We start from the raw sequence: 27,990 nt of genomic DNA, 5'->3' as shown, positions 1-27,990 counted from the left end.
TTTTTTTTGAAATTTAGTCAACACTACATATGCAGTCTCCTAAACAATTATCCCACACAATTTCTTTGTCCCACACAACTCCGTACGTACGAAATTTCGACAAAACATTTCATTCGCAATGTTTTTATTTTCGTTCAACTGCAAGAAAGCTCTTTCTTTAGAGAGGACTAAAATTCCCGGCTTCATTCTGTAAATTTAACGATGCTTTGAAACAAATATATCAATTGTCACAGGAAGAAATTCTTAAGCTGAAGACGACTTGAAAAAAAATAATACATACTGCTATCCATTCTTCAGCAATCATGACAGAGGTGAGTTCACATTTTCCGTTGCGATTAATAGATTGTTGGGTGCAAATGTTTTCTGCAAGTGTTCTAAAACTAAAGAGAAGCGATCTAATTTCTCGTTGCGGGTCGACTTGGGTCACTTTTCACAGAAAGTCTTATTAACGTGCAATTTTAGAGGCCTGCAACTCATCTAGGGCATCCGCTTCTTTGGGTTTTATATGGGAAAGATGGGAATGACCACATTTATAGGAGTAAGCGAGTATAAAATTTTAATTCCAACACCTTCAGAATCGTAGCTTCATCCTCAGAATAGGGGTTACAAAACCGTTTGTTTTTAATTTGTAAAAAGTGGGTTGGCCTAGTGAAGCTGTTTTTGGTTGCGCCTGGAGCAACAAAATCTCCTTCAAAATTTCAGGCAAATGATTTATTGTAAACCAAATCACTGTTTAAAGTCATCCTCCTTATCCAGATTCCTCCAATCTTCTTCGCCGTGTAACTATTAATTGTTTTGGAAGAAAATAATCGACAATTTAACTGATTTACATGAGAATTACGCAAGTAAAACAGCACAGGCGTTGGGAGTATCTTCTCCAATGCAAGCTAGAAAGAACAGACCTTGAATTTTTGTCTCAAGGGATAAATAATCGTCAGCCTTCCAACAGCAGCTGATTAGAGCTTTAACGTTTCATGCAAAATCTTATTTTCTTGAATAGTCAACTCAACTAAGCAGAATTGGTAACTATTCTCAGTTAATTGTGTTTTGAAAAGAGTTAAATAACAAATACCATATCTTGGCGATATTCCTCTTTTGCATCTGCCTCTAGCCAACCATTCGTACCATAAAAGTGTTCTCATTAAAAACAAGGAGCAAAAGAAATTCAATTAAATTCTGTTTAAGTCATGGTTGAGATGCACTTACAAACATTTTTAATCATAAGCTGTATTGACTTCTATTTCCCACAAATAATACATAAAGAATCAGATACACCTGAGGATTATCGATTTTCTTAAGGGAAACTCTTTCTTGTTGGCTTGGTTAAAATTAATGTTGATGGCACTTCAAAGGACAATCCTAGAATTTTTAGTACGGGATGTGTTTGTGGTGATCATAATTGCAGCATTAAGCTCTGATTTGTATGTAATCTTCATGTTGGTTCCAATAAACCTGTAGAATTTATAGCCATTTGCCAATCTCATTTATCATTATGTGCTAAACAAAGGAATTTTATTATTTTACTGATATCGTTTTGGATTCCAGCACTAAGATCTTGGCTGACCATTTCAAAAGAAAGTTCTTTCAGTTCAAGCATTGGTAGACATCAACATACACATTCACGATCTTAGTGTTGTTAATTGGAACTCTCTTAGAAGGGAAGGAAATTGAATTGGTGTTTTTTTTTTTTTGGTTTAAATCATCTTCCAGTACCAGGATTTTGTTTGATCAGTAAATTTATATTTTATTTTTAACAATAAAGTTTGGATATACAAAACTCAAAGTTTAGAGAAGATGATTTGGCTACCGTGGGCTCTGCATACTGATATTCATATCAAATCTACAAAGTTTATGCAACTGCTACATATCCCTGCCTGTCATACACAAATGCTTACTGCAAAATTTCTACACATCTATATACCAGACGGCCAAACCTTATTTGCATATTGACAGGCATGCCATAGAAAACCCAAAAACAGAGAGCCAAAAAGGAAAGTTCACACCCATTGGCATGAGGGTCCAGCTTCATCACATTCTGAGCTTGGTGTTCAGCACGATTCCTTCCTGCAATGCTTCTTGGGCCTCTTCTTGCTACCTGCCCTCCGCCATGACCCCCTCTGCACATGCGGTCTTCCTCTCCTTCCTCAAGCAGCCCTTCCAGCATCATTTCTTGGTCTTGTTCTTTTCACCTCCCTTTCTTGTTCACCAATGTCTGGCCCTCCATCATTTCCAACTACAGGAGCCCTCCAATGATCTGCGAGTTGGTATTTGAGAACAGATTTGTCAAACTCCTGTTTGCTTTAATCTGAAGCAATGACCATTTCCCAATCTGTTGTATAGTCACATAGAATTCTCCACATTTTTTTGGCATCTATTTTTCTTGCTTGTCTATTAACCCCCACTCTCCAAAGTATGAAAGGATGCATGTTTGGTGGGTAGACCGGTGCATGGATCTAGTCTCCTTGCTCAGTATTGAAACCCTGGCCAGGCACCACATATTGGGACAAGGCATCGAGCCCGTGTCTCCATTCTTCGTTACACAGGCCTGCTCAGAAGCCTCCTGACTTTATCAATGGCAGAGAATTCAATCCCCTAAGCACAGAACATAGAAGATGTATGTATTGGTTTGGAATTTGGAGGTGGCAATCAAATAGTCAATGCCCAGTAAATCTCACAGCATGATCCCAAAGAAAAGGGTCATTTGTCATGAATACATGCTTCAACCTCTCTGTGAAAACTTGGTCCCAAAAGGCCATCTGCTGTTTGGGTGTTTTGAAACTAAAGTTTGCCTACGTCTGCAGACTCTCACCATATGGTGCCACCAAATGAAAAGCAAATGCTTGACGGATGCCACCACACTTATACTGTTCCTCTGTGCAGCGTGAGCAATTACTCAGTGTCCTCTCAATCTTGCCAACTCTTTGCCCACATTCCTTGGCATTCAATGCCCGTCACGTCAACTCAACACCATTGTCCGCTGCTGATGGAATTTCAAAAATATTGCCGTCTCTCTGCATCATCAACCAACACTGTTGATCAGTTATTTCACTTGCGTCATCATCTCCTGTTCAATTGTACCAACTAGGCAACGTAGCATTACGGAGGGGACAAGTTGGCAGCCACCTTGGAGAGGGATTCCACCAAGTTGTTGTCTGCCCGATAGACATGGGATAATCTGAAGTTGCAGAAACACATCAATGTTTTACATATGACGGAAATGATTTTGTTAATCTTCAAAATATGCGATTTGCCTTTAGCTATAGCATTGATTATAATCTCTGAGGCTCCTTCCAAATGCTAGCACTCCACCTGACTCTTTACCATTTCTACAGCCAATAGAGGCGCTTAATTGTTGGTACCTTGTTCAAGTTTTTTAACTCTGTGGCCAGGATGTTACCCATAGAAACTCTAGCTACACATCTACCCCTGATGGACCTGGATTTCCTTCTGTCACTCCATCAAAGTTAACTTTTATCCACCCTTTATCTGGCTCTTTCATATCATCTCATCTCATTTTTGACGAGTAAGATCAACCCTTGAGACCTCATAAATGGGCCTATGTACCAGGATTGCCCTATTTGGGATACTACCAATTATTTTAGTGATCTTGTGTATACTGATTTCAATGCGCCTCTGGAGTTGCAATTCTTGTTGCGATGTTTCTTGCTGGTGTATAGATACTATTGGTGGTGTTGTTCGTTCCACCACGGTTAACATAGTAGTACTATTTTTAAATAGTTTTATTTGTTGGTTTAGTTTTTAAATATGATATTAGACATCGGTATGACTAAAATTTGTATAATGCTAAATTATCAGATATTTCATTTGTTTGCCAATTTGCTATCTGTGAAATGCATCTTTACCATTATGAGGTGATAATTTTTCTATCACAGCAGCAGAGGCTGAATTAATACCATAAGGTGTTGTAGGTTTTGTGTTTGTTTCTTGAATATGTTGAGCTATACTATCAGTAATTCATGTCACAAATATGAAACATTTAAAAATAGCTTTTGATTTTTGATCTTGCCAATTTTTTTAAAAAAAATTTGGCAGTGCAGAGTTCTCCATCTGGGGCCTTACTTAGGATTGCATTCACATTGCCTATATTACTTGAGCATCTATTGTCCTTGCCCTCTTTTTATGAATTTGTGTTAAGGGTGTCAGGACACAACTTACAGATTCCAGAGTGCACAGGCTGCAACGAACAGCATCAACTCTACAATCTCGTGGATGATATAGATGGATAACAGAATAAACAATATTCCTTATACATCCCTTTATCATTAAAGCTTATAGACTAAAAGTAAAAAGGTTAAACAGATGTAGTTAGCAGATGAAATAGAAGACATTGCATATTACTACATTCTAGGGCCATGAACTAGGGTATGATGACAAGGTTTTGGGAACATAAATCAGATGATTAACCTGTGACTAAACTAAATTTTTTGATCTGCCTGCTTACTTCCTTTTATGTTATATCTATCAGGTTCACTTCTACCATCTCATGGTTGATATTCATTTATTTTATAATTTATTCTATTTCAGTAATTTTCTCATTATGTCTCTTCTACAATTTTGTTTGTAACAGTATTGGGTGAGCCAAGGGAACAAATGGTGCGACCAATGCAAGATATTTATTTCCAACAACCCTATAAGTATCCGAACTCATGAACTTGGGCAGCGTCACAAGGACAATGTTACAAAAAGGCTTTCTGCAATGCGGAAAGAGACTGTTGCAAAGGAGAAAGAAAAACAGCAGGCTATCAAAGATCTTCAACAAATTGAAACTGTAAGATCATTCAGTAGCTTCTTGCTTATTATTTTCTTTGTTTGTTGCTGGAATTAAGCACAGCTCTTTTATTGTATACCATTCATATAACAACAAACTGTATTTCATTTTTTTAGTAAAAAAGTAACGGAGTATTCGCATAATACTTTGTTTGGACTATTATGGATCTCTTCATTTGTTAATTTTGATCATAATCCTAGCTATCGATTTTAAGATCATTAAAGTAATTTTTTTGAAGAGTATTTGTAAAATATAATTCAGTGCATTATATCATATTCCGGCTTGCACATTCTGAGCTTGTAGCTGCTGATTTCATTGAAAATTGACAATATGTCTTCCATCTTGTTTTAAATTCCTTTTCTGACATGTGTCACATATTGTGTAGTTCAAAAGGATTCATGTTCGAAAGGATTCATGTTGAGAATTTTCTGGATCCTACAATGATCTGCTCCACAAGAGTACTCTGTTGGAATCTAAAAGGAGCAGATCTGGAATTTGGTACGGGATTTAGAGGGATCCAATAATATAAATTGGTAGATACATATCCTTGCATGAGCTGTAATTAGCTCTCAATTTTCAAATAATGAACCGCCCGCCTTTAAATTGAACAAAGGATTGATTTGCAAAACAGATGTAAGGGTCAATGCTTGCAATGTTTCAACAATTCTTTTGCCATGTGCATGTACAGTCTGCAATTCTTAATATTATTTTAAGCTTAAGGACACTTAGGGCCCATTTGGTTGCAAGAATTGCAGAATGCTGCATTATGCAATACTGGAATTAGCTCATTTCCAGCATTTGCAAATTTATAAAATAGTTTCTAGAATAGGACTTGAACCTTTTTGGTTGACCTGACCTGGAAGATGAGTAGGAAAATGCATTTTCTACATTTGGTTGCAAGAATTAAAATTGGAATATGTTTTTCTAGAATTTCCTCATTGTAAATCTCATTATTCCTCTTGTGTTCTTCTGTCATCTTCATTCTTTGAAATAATCATGTTGTTGATAGTGCATGTGATAGTCAACTGTTAAAATTAATCTCATAAACAGTTGGAATCGATGATCAAGTGAAGAGTGTGATTCAACTTCTTGAATGGGGGGAGGAAGCAGATGTAGCGGTAGTAATTGTTTTACACGGGTTGGGCAGCATGGGGAAAACAACCTTGGCAGATGCTGTTCTTGCCACACTTGATTTTCAAGGATGGAACTGTTTTACTTTTGTGTCTTTCCAGAGCACGGGAAACGTTGGGGACGGATCACAAGTAGGGCAAGCATTCATTTACATGGACAATGCCAACATTATGCTGAGTGAGGAAGATGTCGAGAAGCTTTTACCCAAGCCCTGCAGAAAACTCAGGCTTCTTCTCACTGCTCAAGATGAGATGGTTATGGATGTGATCTTAGGCTGTGAGTGTGGGATCCTTATGTCCACCCTCTCAGACCCCTCCGTTACCTGGATGCCATGAAGCTTTTGTCCAACAAAATGGTAGTAGTGGGTGGGATGCAAACATCTCATGACCATCAGATCCATGAACTCCTGGAGGTATGTGACGGTGTCCCTATTGTTGTAGAACGGCAAACGGCGATAACATGGGCAACCGGACCTGGCACCACATCAAATTTTGTTTAGGAAAAGATGGAATTGGATTTGGTTTTCTGATTCCACCTTTTGAAAGGGAAGATTGCTATGCCCTTTTGGGCTAAAATTAGAAGTTGTGAATCCTAATCATATTTTTTATTTTTTACAGCAAACAGCGAATTTGGAAATTTGGGTATTTGCATTTTCCAATTCCACCTCAATTCCTGTTACCAAACCTGCCCTAAGTAAATAGCAAAAATTCATCATGTTCCAAGGTGTGAAATACATCCATGCTAAGCTCCTTTTATGCCACTTCTAAACTGGAGACAATAAGGGCCTTTGGCTGGTGACTGTTACAACATGGTCTTTGCATATTAACTTGATCATGAAAACATTTTATAATTTTTTTTAGAGGACATGCAATAAAGTGGCGCTCCATGAATTTGTGTTTAATATTTTACCTACAATTGTACACAGCTATCCCGTTCCACTTGCCTACAAGTACACACCACTTTTGTGCATTCTTGAATGTTGTTAGTAAACAAATTTGTCCTTCGAAAAGAAATACACAATATGACTCAAGACGCCCGAAAAGAACAAAAATCTACTAACAGTTGGATGAGTTATCATTGGTTGATAACTCTCCTCTGAATTGAGAGGTACAACTCCCTCAAAGAAAGATATTCAATCAATCAGATAATTGGATATGTCTTTGACCTGAAGACACAAGGCTTTAACATCCATCCATAAACATGAAATGAATGTGCTTACAAGATTTATGAATAGAACAAAAAGAGAAAGAATAGAAATAGCCATACAAGCAATCATTCAATCCCCTTTACATCACAGAGAAATGGAGAAAACTATCATTTTATTCTGCAACTATGAATGACTGCAAGAATGTATTCATAACACCAAAGAAGTGATCATATGATCAGCATCAATACAAGAAATAGATATTCAAACCATGGAATCTGGTGACTATAAGTTTCTATTCATTCTGAACACATAGTAAGAAAAACCAAATGATTGCTCTGTCCTTCCAATTACAAATAAACTGCAGAAAATAAAATTAATTCCCCATTCCCTATTACAATCGATACTCAGAAAAATATGCCCTTCCCCCTGTAGCCTTAGGACTGCCTGCAAAAAGAACCCTGTCTCACTTTCCCTTTGGCATATTTAACTTCGGCTAATCCCGTAATCTTTTGGTTACATAAATGAATCTTAAGAAAGATTTATAACTAATCTCTCTTCATCCATTTTTTCCCATGACTTATATCCTTCAAAGTCATTATAATGTTATTACAAATACAACATTATAATATTAATCAATGTCATGGTGACCTAAATTAATGAGTCAATGTCATAGCCCATCCATTCGGGCTATTCACTTTTTCTTGTATCTTATAGAAACAAAAACATATTTCCGTGGTTACTTGCTCAAGGTTTAATTCTGCATCATTAATAATGTACTGGGAAAACCGAGCACGATATGATATTAGTTTCGGAACGTTCATCCTTCAACATGCATCATCGTCACTATTTTTGTAGCTATGTGCCAGGCATACAAAGTCTTGAACTCTTCACCTTATTTACCTCTATGACATCTATGTTTGGGCATTCCACGTATCGAGACTTTGTGGGATTAGTTTTATCATCGATTACCAAACTGGTCCAACTATTTCTGATGAACCGAGAATTACAAAGGGAAAAAAATCGACATTTTGTCGAACATATTGCATGCACCAGAAACTGCAATCACAACCAATATGGTTGTGGAAGTTGTATTAGTGTTATGTCAAGCCATGCGTGTGTGTCCCCTACACTTATCTCATCCACATATCGGATTCAATAGACATATCCCTCTCGCTGTATTTTGGGGACCAAACTGCATCAATCATTCCCCGAGATTTCACAAATTTGTGTCCCCAAACCCATTTTGATGATTGGTGAAAGCATCACAGTCTCTACGACTGTCATGATCGTATTACACATGCTTGTTAAGGCCCCAAAGATATATTGGCTTATTATCACACACACAAACTTGCCTTTTAACTATTGGGGCATTTTGTCAAATGGTTGGCACATATGTTGTGAACACCATCACTACATGGAGTCATAGGAGACGCACGACATTTCATCGAGACAGCTGATTAAAAGATCAGAGGAAGTTCCTCTTTATGTTTGAGATTAATTACCAATTCAGTTCCGAGCTAACTACTCATCTAGCACCTACACAATTCTTCTAACAGGTTGAGGCCATGATAGATTGATCGGTGGGTGACACTTGTAGCCGTGTGCCTCCATTGATGACTATGCCACTATGCCACTATGCCTTACCAAGATGATCATGGCATGTTTGAAGATACATTCGCTTGAGGGTCCATTGTAGCTATATCTCAAAATTCCAAGGAAATCATGTGCCACCAAAAGAAACATAACCCAAATGGTATGCAATCAGGTTTTGTGTTAGGATTAAGCCACAGACAAAAATAACAATTACATACAAATATAACCAATAATAGAAAATAATAGATCACTCAGAAGAGAACACAAGACACCAAGATTTAACGTGGTTCACCCAATCCCTGGGCTACGTCCACCAAACAACAAGTCCAATATTATTACGATCTAGTGATTACAATCTGATTACAATTTGTAATCCCTTACAGCTCAATATTGCCGCAAGAAGCAATTTTCACATCACATCGTATGAAACAATCTCTAATCTTAAGCCCTTTTATACAAGTATTTTGCCAATTTAGGGTTAAAATTAGTTACAACATGTCAGCCATAGAATAGCCCCAAAACTCTTGCTCGGGGCCTGACCCGACCCCGAATTTCGTCGAGGAATTATGGAGTATGTATAGTACTTCTTTGATCAGTCACCGCAAACTAACAATCTCCCACTTGGGGACTGATCTGGCTCCACACTAAACAACAATCTCCCACTTGGAGATTGATCTTGTAGCTATGCCACTACTCCATGAGGCTCCCACGAGATTAAACCACCCTGGACTCTGCTGTTCTTTTATTCTATTCAGTTTAGAAGACCAACCGAAGCTGAAGAGTTCAGTTTCTCCTTTGTAAACATATCCGCCAAATTGTCATCTGTATGTATCTTATCCAACTTTAACTGTCCATCATCCAAAACAGACCGAATGAAATGGTACCGCAACTGAATGTGTTTTGTCTTTGAATGCAGAGCTGAATTCTTTGCAAGATGAATGACACTTGGACTATCTATAAACAAATAATTATACCTCTGAGAGTGTCCCAATTCTTCTAGGAAGAACTGAAGCCATATCATCTCCTTGGCTGCCTCTGTGGCAGCAACATACTTTCCCTCTGTAGTGGATAAAGCATTAACCTTTTGTAGCCTAGAAACCCAACTCACTGTTGCCCCACCAACAGTAAATACATAACCTGTAGTACTCTGCCTAGTATCAATATTCCCTGCCAAATTTGAGTCAACATATCCCTGTAAATCAGTAGTAGAGCCTCCAAAGTGTAAACACTTAATGGATGTACCTCTCAAATATCCGAGAATCCATTTTACTGCATTCCAATGCCCAATTCCTGGATGACTCATATACTTGCCAATGACTCCCACTGCATATGCAATATCTGGTCTCGTACATACCATAGCATACATCAAGCGTCCTACAACTGAAGCATAAGGTACCTTGTACATTTTGTCCTCTTCTTGTGTCATTGGACACATCTCTTTAGTCAATTTCAAATGACCAGGTAAAGGTGTGCTGATAGCTTTAGCATTCTCCATAGAGAAACGCTGCAACACCTTCGCAATATAATCAGCTTGAGATAATGTCAATTTTCTGTTCTTTTTATATCTGCAAATCTTCATACCAAGGATTTGTTTTGCTGCCTCTAAATCCTTCATACCAAATGCATGAGCTATCTAGCGTTTCAGCCTCTTAATGTGATCTATGTTAGACCCAGCTACAAGCATGTCATCAACATATAAACATAAAATAATGCAGCTTTCATCATCCAACCTCTCTAAGTAAACACAATGATCTGAATGGCACCAACTATATCCATGCTCGTGCATAAAACTGTCAAATTTCGGATACCATTGCCGAGGTGCTTGCTTCAAGCCATATAAACTTTTCTTCGTTCTACACACTAAGTTCTCCTTACCTTTGACCTCAAATCCTTATGGCTATGCCATATATATCTCTTCATCCAAATCAACATGCAGGAAGGCTATTTTAACATCAAGCTGCTCCAAATGCAAATCTTCAGTAGCCACAATACTTAAAATAGTGCAAATAGAAGTCATTTTAACAACAGGAGAAAATATCTCATCAAAATCAATGTCTTTTTTTTGCGCAAATCCTTTTTACCACTAACTTGGCTTTAAATCTTTTCTTACCTCCATCCTCTTCTTTCAACCTGTAAACCCATTTATTTTGTAAAGCCCTTTTACTTGTAGGCAATTTGCATAAATCCCGTCTTATTTTTCAGCAAAGACTCCATTTTGTCTTTCATTGTAGACTCCCACTGAATCTTAGTATCCACTTGCACAACTTCATCATAACATTCAGGTTCATCATCATCTGTCAGTAAAATAGAGTACAAAGAAGGAGAAAATCTTTTTGGAGGTCTACTTAGCCTTGTTGACTGCCTAACATTCACTAGAGTGTGTGGTATTTGTTGTTGTGGTTGTTGCACATCATGAGGAATTGCTGAAATATCATCTTTTGGAGTATCATCCAACACTACAAAATCATCTTCTTTCTTCTCATGTTACTGCAATAGATCTTTGTACAACACTTTCTCATTGAATATGTATAGTACTTCTTGATTAGTCACCACAAACTAATGTTTTGGCTGTGGCAGGTGAAACATAATAAACAACATCAAAATAAGATAAGACCAACCTCTCCATATCCAGACATTTGGAATTGAACACTGTCCTTTTGATGTTAATTCTAAAGTTAATGTCGTGCTCTATAGACAATCATGTTGTTATTAACATCATTTCACTTTCTATCTTAACTGACTTACGTGCATAACAATGCACACAATAAGTATGATATTACGTGCATTGCAATATTGTGATTTTGCCCCAAAATGATTATCAATTGCCAAGGAGATCTCAAATGCATGTTGAATTAACCCATCACTGACAAGAATTCTTTATGTAGACTTCATGCAATCCATATTCACAGATTTGAACATCAACCTTTCAATTCATAAGTGAAATGAGACTCTTAATTTAGGCTTACTAAGAATGTATTCTTTGATACTTAGTCCCGAATGAGATGCCTTCCTGGTGCAGGAGCACCTAGGTTAGGTCCAAGAAGCCAAATAAGGGTCTAAGAGCCTGGATAGGACATAGACCTAGTAGGTAGGAATAAGGAGTCATGAGTGAGTCATGAGTTTGTGTGGGAAGCAAGTAGTTCTTTGGGAAGTTGCATTTGTTGTCAATCAGGTGGAAAGTGCAAAAAGTTGAAAAAAGTTGTTTTAGAGGGCCAAACAAGCAAGTTAGATTAGGTAGACATGGGAATGGTCAAAATATGGCCTAGATGTCTTCCATGCATGTTTTGGAGTCATATGGTATGGTTTTACCAAGTCAAAATTGCTAAAATGCTCAATTTTGCTAAAATTGCATATTGACAATTTTGAAAAAAGTGCAACTTTTCTTGCAAAATTGCAAGATTGGTTAAAATGGTTATTGGGAGGTTACCAATGCTTGGGAGTTGGTTGAGTCAGGTGTGAAATAGGTATATGAAGTCCTCTGAAGCATTTTGTACGGTTCAAAAGTTTGGCATTGTACGACATCCTGTACTAGACCAACAAATGCATAACAGTTGGAATGAGAACTTGAGTTTTTGAGTGCTATGTGATTGGAGTACGGAGTTTTGGTTGCTAGATAGTTTCTATTGTGTTTTTGTTAAACTTTTGGTTTTGGTAGGAGTTCCATTCAATCCATCTTGTGTGAGCAATAAATGTTTTTGTAATCAGGCTGCCTGCTGGCTTGTCTTGGGTAGTCTGAACAAAAAGATATCTACCAGCATTCTCCATGGTTGAAACCTCATGAAACCCTAGGGAATACTAGTAGACATCCTGTACAATGTGTGGAAGGAAGCATGGGACCAGCACTGAAGGGCCAAGCCAATTCCTTGGAAGCCCTAGGCAAAACCAGAGGGTATTTGGCTGGAAATTGAGCCAAGGAGTAAGTGAATCTTGCAAGGGCTGTACTGTTTGAGATGAATGGGTGTTAGGACTTGGTAAGGCATTGAGTGGAGCCACTACATGTGCAAGGGCAAGTCTTCAAGTTCCTTAGGAAGGTAGCAAGAGTGATTTGTTTGCTGACTGGTCTAGCAGGCCACTAAACCCTAGTAAACCCTTAAAAATAGGGTTAGGGCATCCAATAGGAGTTGGGAGTTTGAAACCTTAGGAATCTCAAAGGTCTTGAAAAAGGGTATCAGGAACTGAAGTTCGTTGGGGGACTTCTTAAAGAAAGTTTTGTACAAAATCCATTTTAGTCAGTTTGGAGGGCTAAAATTGAGGGCAAGAGATCGTATTGAAACCTAGTGATGAAATGTGGAAAATGGATGGAAAGGAATCCAAAACACCCTAGGGAAAGCCTCCATCCCTTGCAAGAACATATTAACCAGTTAGGAGGCCAAAATGAAGTGCCAAGTTCATGAGCAAGCCTTGAAAGATAGGTTAGGATATGGGAAAAGTTGTTCCTAGTGAAGTAGGGGTACTTTGTGTAGTAAGGGATATCTAGAGGGTTTATCCATCAACTACATTACCCTAGCCTAGTCCTATCACTTCCTGATACTTTTGTCTTTATTTAGATTTAGGTACTTATGCACCTGTGCTAGCTCACATTTTCAAATGATATATGCCAAACTCAAACTTGGAGTATCTGCACTTTCAAATTGCTAAACTGTGAACCAGAGATTGGGAGTATTCAAGGTCTGCATCTCATGTCCTGAAAACTGTGCTTTTGAACCTGAACTTAAAATTTGAACTTGTTTCATCCTTTTGAGCCATCAAACCTCTGAATCTGCATTTTGAACCTTGAATCTGAACTGATTGCTTGTGTTTTTGAACCTGGGTTTTGAACTTCTAGCCTGACTAGAACTTTGGATCTAAACTTCAAACCATGAAACTGAGGGTCCACACTCGAAAGCTTGAACTCTGAACTTGAACCTTGAATTAATGAACCCAATTTCGAACTTCGAACTTTGAACTTTTGAACTCTGAGGTTCGAGTTCAAGTTCAAAATGATCCTAGAACACTCCTTCACAGATCAAACCTTACAAAGGCATCATTAATGATAAAAACCAATGAGAAATTTAAACAATTTTAAAACCTTTTCCCGCAAGACTGATTTTCAAAGTTTAAAAACCTGGGTGCGAAAGCATACTTACAAATGTGATGAGTTAAAATTGTGAGTTGAGATTCAATAAAAAAATCTCATTTTTGCTAAATATTTATCCATTAAAGAAAGTAGTATACATAAATACTGTTATATGGCAGCATCTACTACAGAGTTTTCCCCCAAAAGTTTTGTCTTTCATGAAAGAAACATTATTAAAAGGATCCCCGCAGAATTCAGAACAACCAGTAGGAGAAAATAGATGTCTTCTGCCACAAATTTTTAGGGTTAAAATAGAGTATGTAAATTACAAATATGAGTTGTTGCGGAAAACCAGAGTACACCATTTTACGCTTCTTAAGAATAGCAAGCTGATTGCTTTAGATGGCTAAATTCCCATTCCCATAAAAGAATAATGCAGTTACATATTACGTGCAATACAAAAGGCAGAATGTTGTCCCCCAAACCCCCCCACACACCAAGAAATTGTGTATGATCTGTATATTTTCTGTGGGGACTAATTATGACTAAAATCTTCTAACCTTGGGCTTCAGATCCAAATCTTGAATTAGCAAATCTTGAACACAAGGTTGCTTTTCTCCAACATCAAAGGAAGAAGACCTTTTTATATATATGAAACATGTGGACAGTAAATACCGAAGATGGATTCAAGGTGATTCAAGTGGAACAGTCCTTTTCATCATCCTTAGATACAGCTATTACAAAAGATTTTTTTGACTTTTGAAATTCTTCAGACCTGCAAAAAGCTAAATTCATTGAAACTGTAACAAAACAAATGGATTTCATAACAAAATAAAGAAGAACTAAAACCTGGTTTCACATAGAAATGAAAGAGTTTTCTTCAACCAACTTTCAAAACAAAACATCTTAAATCCTTTTCAAGAGACATTAACTGATTTAACTACTAACGATTAACAGAGATAACCATTCAACTGAAATAACCAGAATAGCAATTAACTGAAGTAATTGAAATAAAGATTAACTGAAGTAACTGAAATAACGATTAACTGAAGTAACTGAAATAACAATAAACTCTCTTTCCTTGCATAAAATGAAGTAAATACATGATCAGTTACAAGAGGAATATAGATGCATACCAAGAATGGTAAGAAGAAACATACAAGAAGTAACTGGCGAGTCTTTAACTAGTTGTGCAAGCCTCGGCTTTTGGTAAGAGGAGAAGTATTGACTTGGACTTAACCTCCCAATCTCGGACCATATTCATCCCCACACAATCTATTGAATAGAAAGACCCTCCCTACCCTGAGATCAGGCTTGGGATACTTTTAGTCCAGCCACTTGAGCATTTTTAGTGTTTTGAATGTCGGCTTAGTTATGGACAAACATGTCTGAATAATTGACACTACTAACATCAAGTGATCATAGATGACAAACATGCCTTTAATGACCTTGGCCAAGGTTCTCAGATGGGTTTAATTACCCGATCACCACTGCTCGACAAGAGGAGAACAATAAATATGAACATGCATGAGCTATTAGATGATTTTCCTTTCTTAAAGAATTTATAATTGTTATGTCATGTCTGATTTTTATTTCCATGTTATTGCAGTTTTTTATCTCACCTCATCACCTCTTCCTTGGCTATACAGCTGGGTGAGTCCCAAGTGTTTGAATCTCAGAGCAACCAACTCTTTTTGTTGATCCTCAACTGACACAAGAATATTACATGTTTTTCAGCATATCACATTTCTGTGACCTGAGAAATACAATCTTAAGACTTGCAAAATAAATACCATTTGATTCAGACATTCAATAGTGGAATAAAATTATGATATCATGACATGAATATTTGGTCTTGACTCATCATAAGAAGTTCTAACCTAAAGAGGAACTATCCGATGATATTAAAACAAGGGTGATGTCTGGCATATCCTAGAAGTGTATCTTACTGTTGTAATTACAAATGCAGTAGTATTTGATAAAACATATTATAAACATTTGGATATGGGGAGGCAACCACATAACGTGGTAAATTTGGAAAGTAATTTGAGTCTTGGATGGACGCTATTAACCAGCTCCTTCACAGAAAGAACTCCGAATGCAATCTTATTGGATTGCCAATCACGTATTTCAGCAAAAGTATAGATGAAATGGGAATATCAGGGCAAGAAAATATGTAGGGGGAAAGAATGTAAGGAAAATTGCAGAGGGATATGTCGTGCGGAATGAAACTCAATGGTCTTATATCATCTTGGTCTCTCACGGATTCCATAATAAAAGGCTTTCCAAGATCATCAGCTGTAACTCATGATCAATTTAAAAAGATTTGTTTTGTTGATCCATCGAGAATCAAATGCCAAATATACATTTTGGTTTCAAGTAAAGAATTGAATAGATAAGGAAAAGAATTCGAAGGATATGAATCAAGGATAAATTATAATATATTTATCCACTCCACTTGCACGTAGACGTATTTTTAAGAGTGACATCATATTATATATTTTTATCCAAGGTTGTATCTCTTATTATGTATATCTAAATATATGCTTTATTTGGAAGACTATTTTATCTTCTTGTACATGTTTTTAAATGTATGTATTAGATAGAATCTTGTATAAGAACTATATTATGGAGTCACCTTTATTTCTATATCTATGTGCACGTACATAAATGTATGTTACAATGAAATGATGGAAATGTTAACCATAAGCCAATAAAGGTATGTACTTTAATTAAGTTAAAATCATTAATATTTTTAATTTTTATCTAATAGCTCATGCGTGTTCAAATGATTGTACCTTGTTATACAAGTTGCTAGGTCCTTACCAAGATAGTTAGAGGTCATACCCATCGACAAGTGGACTAAAATAGTACCCCATTCTGTTGATCCCGTTTAGCAATGCTTCTCCCCTTCATCTTCTTCTGCAATCACCCATGCAACATTTTCCCCGATAATAAAAAGTTCTATGATAAATCCATAATAACATTTAACGTAAATATTAGCAAGGAATTTAATTATTAACCATAATTCCGAAACCAAGCAATTGCTAACTACTATCATCATCATATGACAAACAAGGATTACAACCATCATCATTAAACAGTTAAATAAATAATGATTACAACAGATATATTAACTACCCTTTTCCCATGATTATGAAAGAAAATCCATTCAATTTAATGACTATAAATAAATTTAAATATTTGGGATGTAATAGAAACATAGACATTTGTTGCAATATCAACAAAATTTAGAACAAATTAAAATTTGGGGTCACAAGAGTTATTCTTCTCACAAAATTCAAGATCCTCTACTCTGTTTCATTCATAAGCACATTAAGAAAACAACATTCGTATGTGATAAGTAGGAGCAAAATAAATTGTGATATTGCTATTGGGATTCAACTGTGTAGTTTTCGAGTCAAACTCATTGACCCATGTTTCATGAGTAGTTGTTCGCACAAACCCATCTCTCATGAAAATGAATGGAACACTTACTGGATCTAGGTGATGCTCATAGAGGTGAAGCACTGAGACTTCTCGGGAGGTCACCTGCCCTAGTACTACTCCAGCTCAAGCACGCTTAACTACGGAGTTCCCTCCATGGTTAAATCCACTTTGCTTGCAACCCCTTTTGCAAAACCTTTACCAAGTGTTGTGCTTTATGAACCATCCATTAGAAAGCCCCTTAAGCTCATCAACTGATAAGTACGAGATATTTTTTATATCAAGTCAAATTCATATGAACTCCTCTCTCATGAGAATGAATGGAACACTTAGCACTCATTGGATCTAGGTGATGGTCGCAGAGGTAAAGCACTAAGACTTGTCGAGAAGTCACCCATCCTAGTACTGCGCCAGCTCGAGTACACTTAGCTATGAAGTTTCCTCCATGGTTAAACCCACTCAGCTTGCAACCCCATTTTCAAAACCTTTACCAAGTTTTGTGCCTTATGAACCATTCATTAGAAAGAACCTTAAGCTCATCAATTGATAACTAAGAGATATTTTCCACAACAAGTCAAATTGTGATATTGCAATCAATTGTGTAGTTTTTGTGTCAAACTCATTGATCCATGTTTCATGTAACTGTTCACACGGACCCATCTCTTATGAGAATGAATGGAACACTTAACACTAATTGAATCTAGGCAAAGATCATAGAGGTGAAGCACCAAGGCTTCCTAGGAGGTCACCAATCCCAATACTACAGCTGGAGTGTGCTTAACTATAGGATTTCCGAGTAGTGGTTCACATGAACCATCTCTTAGGACAATGAATGGAACACTCAACACTCATTGGATCTAGGTGATGCTCATAGAGGTGAAGCACCAAGACTTCCTGGGAGGTCACCCATCCTAGCACTACTCTAGCTCGTGCATGCTTAACTATGGAGTTTCCTTTATGGTTAAAATCACTCTACTTGCAACACCATTTTGACAACCTTCAGCTAGTGTTGTGCCTTATGAACCATTTATTAGAAAGCCCCTTAAGCTCATCAATTTTGATAAGTTGGAAATATTTTTCACAAGAAGTCAAATTGTGATATTGCTATCGAAGATTCAACTGTGTAGTTTTTTGTGTTAAACTCATTGAACCATTTTTCATGAGTAGTTGTTCACACGAACCCATCTCTCATGAGAATGAATGGAACACTTAACACTCATTGAATCTAGGTGATGATTGCAGAGGTGAAGCACTAATTTTTTTCCATAGTTAAACCCACTCTGCTTGCAACCCCATTTGCAAAAGCTTCACCAAGTGTTGTGCCTTATGAACCATTCATTAGGAAACCCCTTAAACTCATCAATTGATAAGTAGGAAATATTTTCCACCACATGTCAAATTTTGATGTTGCTATCAGGATCCAACTGTGTAGTTTTTTGAGTCAAACTCATTGAACCATGTCTCATGAGTAGTGATTCACACGAACCCATCTCTCATGAGAATGAATGGAACACTTAGCACTCGTTGGATCTAGGTGATGCTCACATAGGTGAAGCACCGAGATTTCCTGAGAGGTTGCCCATCCCAGTACTACTCCAGCTTGACCACACTTAAACTACGAAGTTTTCTCTATGATTAAACCCACTTTGCTTGCAACATCATTTGCAAAGCCTTCTCTAAGTGTTGTGCCTTGTGAACCATGCATTAGAAAGCCCCTTAGGCTCATCAATTGATTAGTAGGAGATATTTTCCGCAAGAAGTCAAACTGTGATATTGCTATTAGGATTCAACTGTTTAGTTTTTAGTCAAACTCATTGACCCCCATTTCATGAGCGGTGGTTCACACTCATCCATCTTTCATGAGAATGAATGGGAACACTTAGCACTCATTGGATCTAGGTGATGCTGATAGAGGTGAAGTATTGGGACTTCCTGAGAGGTCACCCATCGAAGTACTACTCGAGCTCAAATGTGCTCATCTACGGAGTTTTCTCCATGATTAAACCTACTGTACTTGCAACCCCATTTGCAAAACCTTCACTAAGTGTTGTGCTTGCAACCCTAAATCCCATTTTACTGTGAAAATGGCAAATTATGGAAAAAATAATCATGGCACTGTGTAGTGCTTAGAGCCACCTTTCCAACAACTATAAGAAATCGGGAAATTGACACCATATGCCCAGTTATGCATTTAATCTTTGTGAATTCTTGGCAAGTTTTTCAACTATGATCTAAACAATTAATGCAGTTTTCAGATTCTGGAAATGCAACATTAATTCTTTAATTTTTTTAAACAGCATTCCCTTTTTCAATCTCTCAATCACAAAATCTAAAATGGAATACTGATTTTCTGGGGTTATCCCAAAACACATTATACCAACTGAAATAGAACCTTCAAATGTTTAAACGGGGTCAGGCAGCATAATGTAGTCCTAGAACCGAAATTAAAGGAAACTGGAAGGTGAATAGAGATGCTGATGCTTCTGATATGAGAATGGATGGCTTGTAGCTCCATAACCACCTCAATCCAACTGGCTTCAACATAGCCTTTAGCAGTAACAAAAGAGGATAAGGGAAAGGGAGAATAGCCACCAAGTGTTTCACTTATGTTGTAGAGAAGGAAGCCCTGTAACAGCCTAAAACGCTTGCTTAGGAGAGGCCTAAAGTAGAGAATTGTTGTCCTCTGTGTGTGGAAGTATCATAGTACTTCAAATAGCAGTGTAGATGATTACAAGATAAATTTAAATATAAGCTAAGGAATGAAGGATAGGTGTTATGTACTATATAGGAAAAGTCATGATTGATATTATAGTTAGTTTACATATGGCAAAGTCAAACAAGGTGAAACTAACCATTTGTTGTGGGAAAGGGAGTGAAATCCATGGACTGAGCTGATTTTATTGTCTAATGGTAGAGGGGTCTATGATAATTTGTTTCCTAGTTTTGCCATTATAAGGAACACAACTTTTTTGGGTCTTAATAAGGAACAATCGGTCCATCACTCTGTGGGTTGCACATCAATTTGTTATGGAAGAGCATAAAAGCCTATTTAGATATTTTGAGCATAGTCAATTGGTATAGTAAACTTTGAACACAGATATCATATATCATGTCCTAAGAGTTCTTGCTAATGGGCAAATCACTTCAGATGATATAGTAAGAATGGGGGAGTTGAGACTGCTAGAAGTGTGATGAGTAGATGCATGGGACGAGTATCTGATTGACTAAATTTGTTATTATATCTGTATCTATATACATCCATGTTGCCAAGAGATGTGTCTTCAAGACCATGGGACATGTTTTGGACACCGAGATACATTTCCAGTATCTGAGACCTTGCCTTAGATGTCTCTAGTTGTAGGAGACTTTCAGCAATGTTCTCCTTGAGACTGTCCCTGTCTCCCATGCAAAGGGTGTTGTCTCCCACACAAATAAAACGAAAAACGGAAAAATTAAGCACATTGGGAAGCTGGAAAAAAACACATCTGGATGGGAAAATAAGATTCAACACAAGGCAGGAGCTAACACGAGCCGACAAGACTGCAAGTATTTGCCTTTTGGCTATTTGTAGTTTGATGGAAAAACTCAAAAGATATTCATATTTTCTATATTCTTGCCGTTCTTTTAATTCCTTTATTCAAACTTTGCACTATACACAGTGGTGGTGAGTTCTACCAGATGCTGGAGTTAAGAATTTGGTTGTGATAATATATTTTCTTTATTCATTCTTGTGAGTACGTCTAAATTCATATTCTCACACAGAGTAGCAAAAGGATTTGCAGTGTGGAAAGATTCAGCTTGTTGGCTTGGGCCCTTGCCTTCAGTTTTCTTATACACTTTGTCAAATTTGATTGATTCCTATGAAGTTTCCTTTTCTTTTGATGAATGTTTTGCTTCTAAGTGAAATCTTTGCTCCTTATATCCTATAGATCTGGATTTCTGTTGGGTGTTAGTCTGTTAGATACTTCCTTTTTCCTTGAATGTTTTTCATTTCCTATTTTAGTATTTGGTTGTAACCTTGCCACAGGATTTGGAATGTTGAAAGCTCAATTTCATGATATTTTCTATAAATTATGAAATTATATGAAAAAAGTGGAACTTCCAAGTATGCTGGTCACCTATTTTTAAAAGTAGATGTATTGGTACCAATACTAGTGCCAGTACCGGTATCATAGCAACCTAAAGATATATATTTGTCATTGGGCATGATACCATGTTACCGTGTCATGTACCAGGCATTCATAGTAATCAAATGTCAAACAATATTCTTGAGAATTTTAATTTTCGAAAATTCTTATGTGCATTGCTTATGTAATGCTTCTGTTTTTCACTATGTGATCTGTTGGTGAAAGTTTCCCCTTAATTGTTGATTGTTCCTTAAATGATTTTATGTTTGATGCTATAGTAATTTCTCATTGATGATTAACTTCCCTATATGTACCCCTTTTGGTTTGATTCTAATATCCTTATATATCCTTTAATGGTTGCTTGACCTTAAGAGATACGTCCCCTGATAATTAGTCTGTTATTTGAATATAGTGATTGCTGTCAATAACCATATAGATCGGACATGTTATTTAGTATTTTTGAATATCTCTTTAATGAAACATTGGGAATTATTATCGATTAGGCTACATGATAAGTGGTCTGTTGATACTAATCTTGCCAATCCCCTCAAATAGATACATCAGTGATGCATAGTAATTTATGTGTCATTCAAATCTATTTCCTCCAGTGCTACACAGGTTTCGGTAATCCACGTGTGAGGGATAGTTGAGGATGTGCTTCCTTTTGTTTTTTTGTTAACTCCCCATCTCAAAGACGCTAGTATTTGTTGTTAATCATTCATAATTAATCTTTTGTTGATTATTTTGCTGATGACAAAGCTATTTCTCTACGTAACCTTTATTGCCCTTTAGTGGTCATAGCTGTCCAGAATAGTCAAAGGTGGTCTCTGAATTATCATATAACTTGGTTAGAATAATTTCTACCAATAACAATTTCTTGCGTATCTTTTGGTGTGATTAATTGACGAGTAAAGAATAATCATCAATCAGTTAATTTTTAACAGATCGCAAATGATAAGTGTGACAGGATTTCATGTGATAATGAAGAAAGAGCTTGTGGCAATGGTCCAACCTAGTGATTTTTTTAGTGGTGAATCTATGCCAACAGGTGATTTCATCTCTTTGGGAAATTGCAATTTGGCGAATAAAACCTACATCTGGGTTTAACCATGTTGCCAAGATATTAAATAAAGAAATCCCAAGCTAATTGCTCTTTACGCATAATTGGTCCCAAATCCCACTCCAATCGCCAATGTAATCTACATTTAGGACAGTTATTTTAAAATATTCACTAGGGTTTCCCTAATATTTTCTTATTGGACAATGTTATTTCGCCCTTAGAATAAAATAATATTTTCCCTAGGGTTGAGCATCGCCTACCATTTTATTGACGTGTCTCCAACTACCCTCGTTTAGCCAACTATTTTATGTTTTGGGCTTTGGGACATGTTTCCTGATTTTGGGAAGATTTAGACTTTATGCTATAGCGTTTAAAATTAAGCCCAAAATAGAGCTGAAGCCATTGATCTATCTTACATCGACAATCCAAATTAATTCCTTTTACCATAAAAATGATAGCATGAAAAGTGATGACAACCAAGTTGGCAATAAAAAAGGACACATTATTATTTGAATCTTAATGGATTGGCATCCTACAAGTACATTGTATAGTGTACACTTGGCATGGGGGCCATGGACCACTTGTGACTATAAATTCACCAAAAAATTAAATAATCTCTCTGTGGAAACCGACATATTAGCCAACTATATTAATATTTTGCATTATGTGAAACAATTAATTCGCCTCTTACATTACAAAAATATTTATGACCAACAAAAAATCGCCTATATTTATTTGCATACCAAATTTTTTTTTTAATTTCCCACAAGTATTATTAAATTTTGATACGGAAAGGAAAATTTCACCAATAGAAAATAATTTTCTCCCTTGCCTCGAACGAAAAAATCGCCCTCGATTAGAAATTTTTCCTGCACATTTGATGTTCAATTCACCAGCATTTTACATATTTTTCTTAGGAGAGGTTTCTTAAAGTTATCCCTGGACTCCAACCAGTTCATAGCTGGCTTTATATGCAACATTTTGTATGAATTATAATAGTTGGAAGATAATACCCCTTGCTATTTAGGATATCATATTTTCTGCATCTGTGAAAAATTGCTTGCAGATTGGCAACTAAATTTATCTAGATTTGAACTAATTTTTCAGAAAGCTATGCGGAGCTATAAGAAAGATTTAGCAGCTATGAAAGAGACTAAAGTTATGTCTACGGAAGAAAAATATGGGGCTTCAAAATCTCATCTGGCAAATGACAGGAATGCAGTGTCCTTGGCAGGTTCGCATGTATCTGAGCAAGCACCTAGAACGTCATCAGTGAAAAATTCAGTGGGTAAGTAGTAATGAAGTCATGGTGCTATTATTTTGAGCTTGGAGTAATTTAAATGTCTATTTCTGTTTTGACCTGTGTTCTCTTTGTTCTTTTTTTCCTTGTGTGCTGCAGAATGGACATATGATGAATCCTCTGGTTACTATTTCAACGAATCTACAAAATATTATTATGATCCGAACTCTGGCCTTTACTATAGTGATGCCCTCGGTATGAATTAATGTGTGAATAAGTGATTCATTGTCATGGATTCTATTGTTTGGATCATATCAATTTAATGTTAGAATAGTAATTTGATGGTTCTTTCTTTAAAACAGGGAAATGGGTCACCCAGGAAGCAGTTTGTTCTTCATCTCAACTAGCAAGAAGAGAGGCTGGTGCTGGTAATTCACTGTTATCTGATGAAGGCGGAGCTGCTACATCTAAAGCTAGTACTAGCACAAAAGAAAGCAGCATTAATGTGAAGATTCCAAGTGGTCCTCCACCAGGGCGTGTGCTTTCAGGCTCTAAGGTATTCTCAAATTCCACTAAGGCAGCTCCATCTTCGATCCATGTTACCAAAAGGAAGAGGGAAGAGAAGACTGGTCGCATATCAAGTGAAGAAGCTGCAGCTATTGCTGCCAGAGAAGCTGCAAGAAAAAGACAGGAAGAAAGAGAGAAGTCATTGTTAGGCCTATACAAGTCATATTGAATGCAGATATTCAATATCACATGCAATACACAGTTTCAGGCTTATACATCCTTGTGTATTTTTTATAATAGTACCAGAAATGTTGGTGCTATTATTTTTTTCTCATTGTTTACTTGTTCAAGGAAGCTACAACATCTACTGAATGCTGTTAAGACATTGAGGGAGTATAGTCTTCTTGAACTCTTGAGAAAACACTTTGCACCTCTGCTGCATACGTAAGCTACATGTGAAGGCTCGAAGGATAAAAATGATGAAATAACCAAGGAGATGACATCAATTGATCTCCCATTCTGTAGATGCATGTATCTTAAACGACTAGCTTTTTCTCTCTTTCTGAAGACCCACAACATTCTTTGCCTGCAGCTGAAATCTGAGCATAGATTGGTTAGATAGTCATTTTGATTGGTTAATATATAGCTTTCTTGATTGGTTAAACAATATCACTTGGTTCTTTATTGGTCAAGTAACAACCTAAGCACCGAATGGTGATATTCAACATAAATTTAAGGGTGAAAATTCTTTTTGGCTTTAACCCTGCTACTACAGTATGAAGGCTGCGAAGGTAATGCTGATGATAGAAATGGATCTGAACTTCTTTCTTTTTTTCTTTTTTCTTCTTCTTTTGGCAAGTCTTATAGCTTACATTATATTAACTTATATAACAAATATACATTATATTATCAGGTTCAGAAGGCTCCATACATGGCAATGTAGTTTGAGGGTGGTCTCAACTCAAAACACAATCTACATTGAAGCCAGAATGATCAATGCCTGGCATTACTGGCTACTATTCATGCATGACTGCTAATTTGTTTCTTCTATTGGATCTAGCCCAAATTTTGTATGCGACAAAAGCTTGTATAAAATAACTTAGGGTTAGAGATTTCATAATGTATGGTGATATTGTAGCTTCTTGTGGCGGTATTGAGCTGTAAAGGATTGTGGATTGTAATGTTAGGATAAAAATAATATTGGACTTGTTGTTGGTGGACGCAACCCGAGGATTGGGTGAACCACCTTAAATCTTTATGTCTTGTGTTCTCTTCTATGCGATTGTTTATTTTTTGATATTGGTTATATTTGTATGTAACTATTATTTCTGTTTGAGGTTAATCCTAACACTTGATATGATACAACTACTTACACCGAACCAACATTCTTCCTTTCGGAAGAATAGAAAGATCGCAAGTGTGATTCTTTATCAAAGAAAAAAACTCCTCATCCATAGCCAAATCCCACTTTGGATGCTCGGTCGTCTCTGAAATCTCTGTGGATCTATAGAAATAGCATGACTTAGAAGACTAGAACCAAATGTCTGAGCTCGAGTATGACGGGTATCTATAGGATCTCCAGCCAAAGGACTAGTTGACTCAACTGTAACACAGGCCCACCTGGGCAAAGGTGGAGCAACTAGTGGTGGTGGAGGAGGTAGATGTGGTGGATCATCATCTACATCATCGTCAAAAGATGGAACATCCTTGAGAGATGAAGAGGAAAAAGTAGGCAATGAGGAGGAATCAAAGGAGAGAGAAATTGGAAGAGGAAAGTGCTCATCAAACTGGACGTCTCGTCTAAACAAGACCTCTCTAGACTAAGGATCAAACAACCTGTATCCCTTCACATCCTCACAATAGCCAGTAAAGATGAATGGTCGACTCTTCTCCAAGATTTCCTCTGAGCATCGAGAGTAGAAGCCCATGCCTTACTGCCAAAAACTCAAAATGTGGAAACATCGGGCTTGGCATGAGACCAAGCCTACTCAGGAGTCATCTGTCACAATGCCGTGCAGGGCATCCAATTGTGAATGTAGTTGGCACAATTGATTACTTCAGCGCAAAATGAGGACTACATATCCCATGATTGAATCATGCAATTTGTCATCTCCCGTAAAGTTTTGTTCTTTCTTTTGGAAACACCATTTTGCTGAGGGGTGTGTGGAATTGAAAGTTGATGTAGTGCACCGTGCTTAGTGCAAAAATCTCTAAATGTTTGATTCACACTCCCCTCGTTATTTGTTTGTATCCATTTGAGAGAAAGACCAGATTGCTTCTCCACAAATTAAAGACTTAAGAAGGAATCAAAGACATCAGATTTGTACCTAAGAAAGTACACCCATGTCCATTTGGAGAAGTCATCAATGAATGTGAGCACATAGTGGGCTCCCAAAAAAGAGTAGGAAAGGACATAACATCACTGTGAACCAACTCCAAGGGTGCCTTAGCACGAGTGGTTATTCCCGAAGGATAGGGATCTCAATGATGCTTGCCGAGAATGCATCCATCACAAACACCATTAGTGTAAGAGATCAGTAGTAGCCTAGAAACAAGTGCCTATGTACTCGCTATAAATAGCGGTAGTTGACATAGCCTAATCGCTCATGCCAAAGTTTGCTCACAAAGTCTGCATGTGCAACAAGAGAAGAACCCACACTTTCTAAACTCTTAAAGCCAATGAACTAGTATAAGTGAGACTGGGGATCCACACTACTAGTAGCAATAATTGAATCAAGATCAAGGAGATTAGGAATACCCACATCATATGGTGAGAAATCAACTGTCTTATTAGAGTCAGAAAGGCAAATTCGATAAAACGAAAGAATATTCGTAGAAATGTCATGAACTAGAAGAACGTCTCAAAGAGAACCACCATCCAGTGAAATTGAATCTGAATCGAGAATTGGGAGCTGTGTAGAGTCGCCAACTGCAATATGTGATGTGTCAATATGAACAAGGGTGGTGACCAAATCTTGGGAATGAGTTCTATGGTGCAAAGCACCAAAATCAATGATCCAAGACAATCTCAAAGACAAGGCTCATGCATGAAGAGCATGATCCTTCCCCGTAGACGATGAAGGTGGTTGAGGAGAGGAGATGTGATGTTGCTGCATGGTGTCCTCTAAAGCTTCTAATTGTTTCCAACACCTAGAAACTGGATGTCCTTCCTTGCCACAAAAACTACAAGGATCACCAATGGACTTCTTAGTCTTGAAGGAAGACCTACCAAACTTAGAAGAATTATCCTTCTTAGGGTTGGATTGTGGTTTAGAAGTACTACGTCGATGGCTTGGAGTAACGCTTATGACCAACTAAATCTTTCTTGGGCTTCGGTGTCTGCTTCTTCTTCACTGTAAATGATTGTGCAACCAATGTCGTGGTCTTTGATCCTAATAGAGAATCCAACTAGGAAAGCTTGGCTTGTTCTCTAGTCAAACAATCACATAATTCCTCAAATGTCGGCATGGTGAAATTAGTGCCCAATGCATCCATAGTGGAGTGAAAAGTAGAGGAGAAAATCTAAAAGTTTCCTCAAAGCTTAGATAAGATTAAGAAAATGCACTCTTTATTAGTTTTTGTCTTGCCACATCCCTATAACAACAATCTCCGTTGCTTGAATTTCATTAGAAAGTCCTCACTGGTGGGAAAGGAATTAGGTACAAGTGATGTAAGCTTTGCCTCAAGCTGAAGTGCCCTGAACTCACTAACTGTACCAAACAAGGTCTTGAACTTGAGCCACATTTCCCGAGGAGTAGTACACTCATCAAGATGAAATTGTAAGCTATTTGCAATATTGAGAGAGATAAGACGGATGGCCTCATCCATCTTATTCCTGTGCTGATATGTCTGAAATGGACTTTGAAATAGAGGTTGGTCTTCATCCAAACAAA

At 37.1% G+C, this 27,990-nt stretch overlaps 1 protein-coding gene across 1 annotated transcript; it reads left to right on the top strand.

The window, feature by feature from the left end:
* Nucleotides 1–54: 54 nt before the first annotated feature.
* Nucleotides 55–24,764, top strand: LOC149542086 (C2H2 and C2HC zinc fingers superfamily protein). Its single transcript, XM_089797136.1, has 5 exons — nucleotides 55–311; nucleotides 4,589–4,789; nucleotides 23,458–23,638; nucleotides 23,750–23,845; nucleotides 23,953–24,764. The coding sequence occupies exons 1-5, from the start codon at nucleotides 303–305 to the stop codon at nucleotides 24,324–24,326; spliced, it is 861 nt and encodes a 286-aa protein (XP_089653262.1). The 5' UTR covers nucleotides 55–302; the 3' UTR covers nucleotides 24,327–24,764.
* Nucleotides 24,765–27,990: the final 3,226 nt, after the last annotated feature.

This window comes from Cupressus sempervirens, chromosome 8 (assembly GCF_028749045.1).
Source record: "Cupressus sempervirens isolate cs-2001-9-10 chromosome 8, ASM2874904v1, whole genome shotgun sequence".
Taxonomy (NCBI): Eukaryota; Viridiplantae; Streptophyta; class Pinopsida; order Cupressales; family Cupressaceae; genus Cupressus; species Cupressus sempervirens.
The sequence above is the reverse complement of the archived record's forward strand: the minus strand, read 5'-3'. Positions and strand labels throughout refer to the sequence as shown.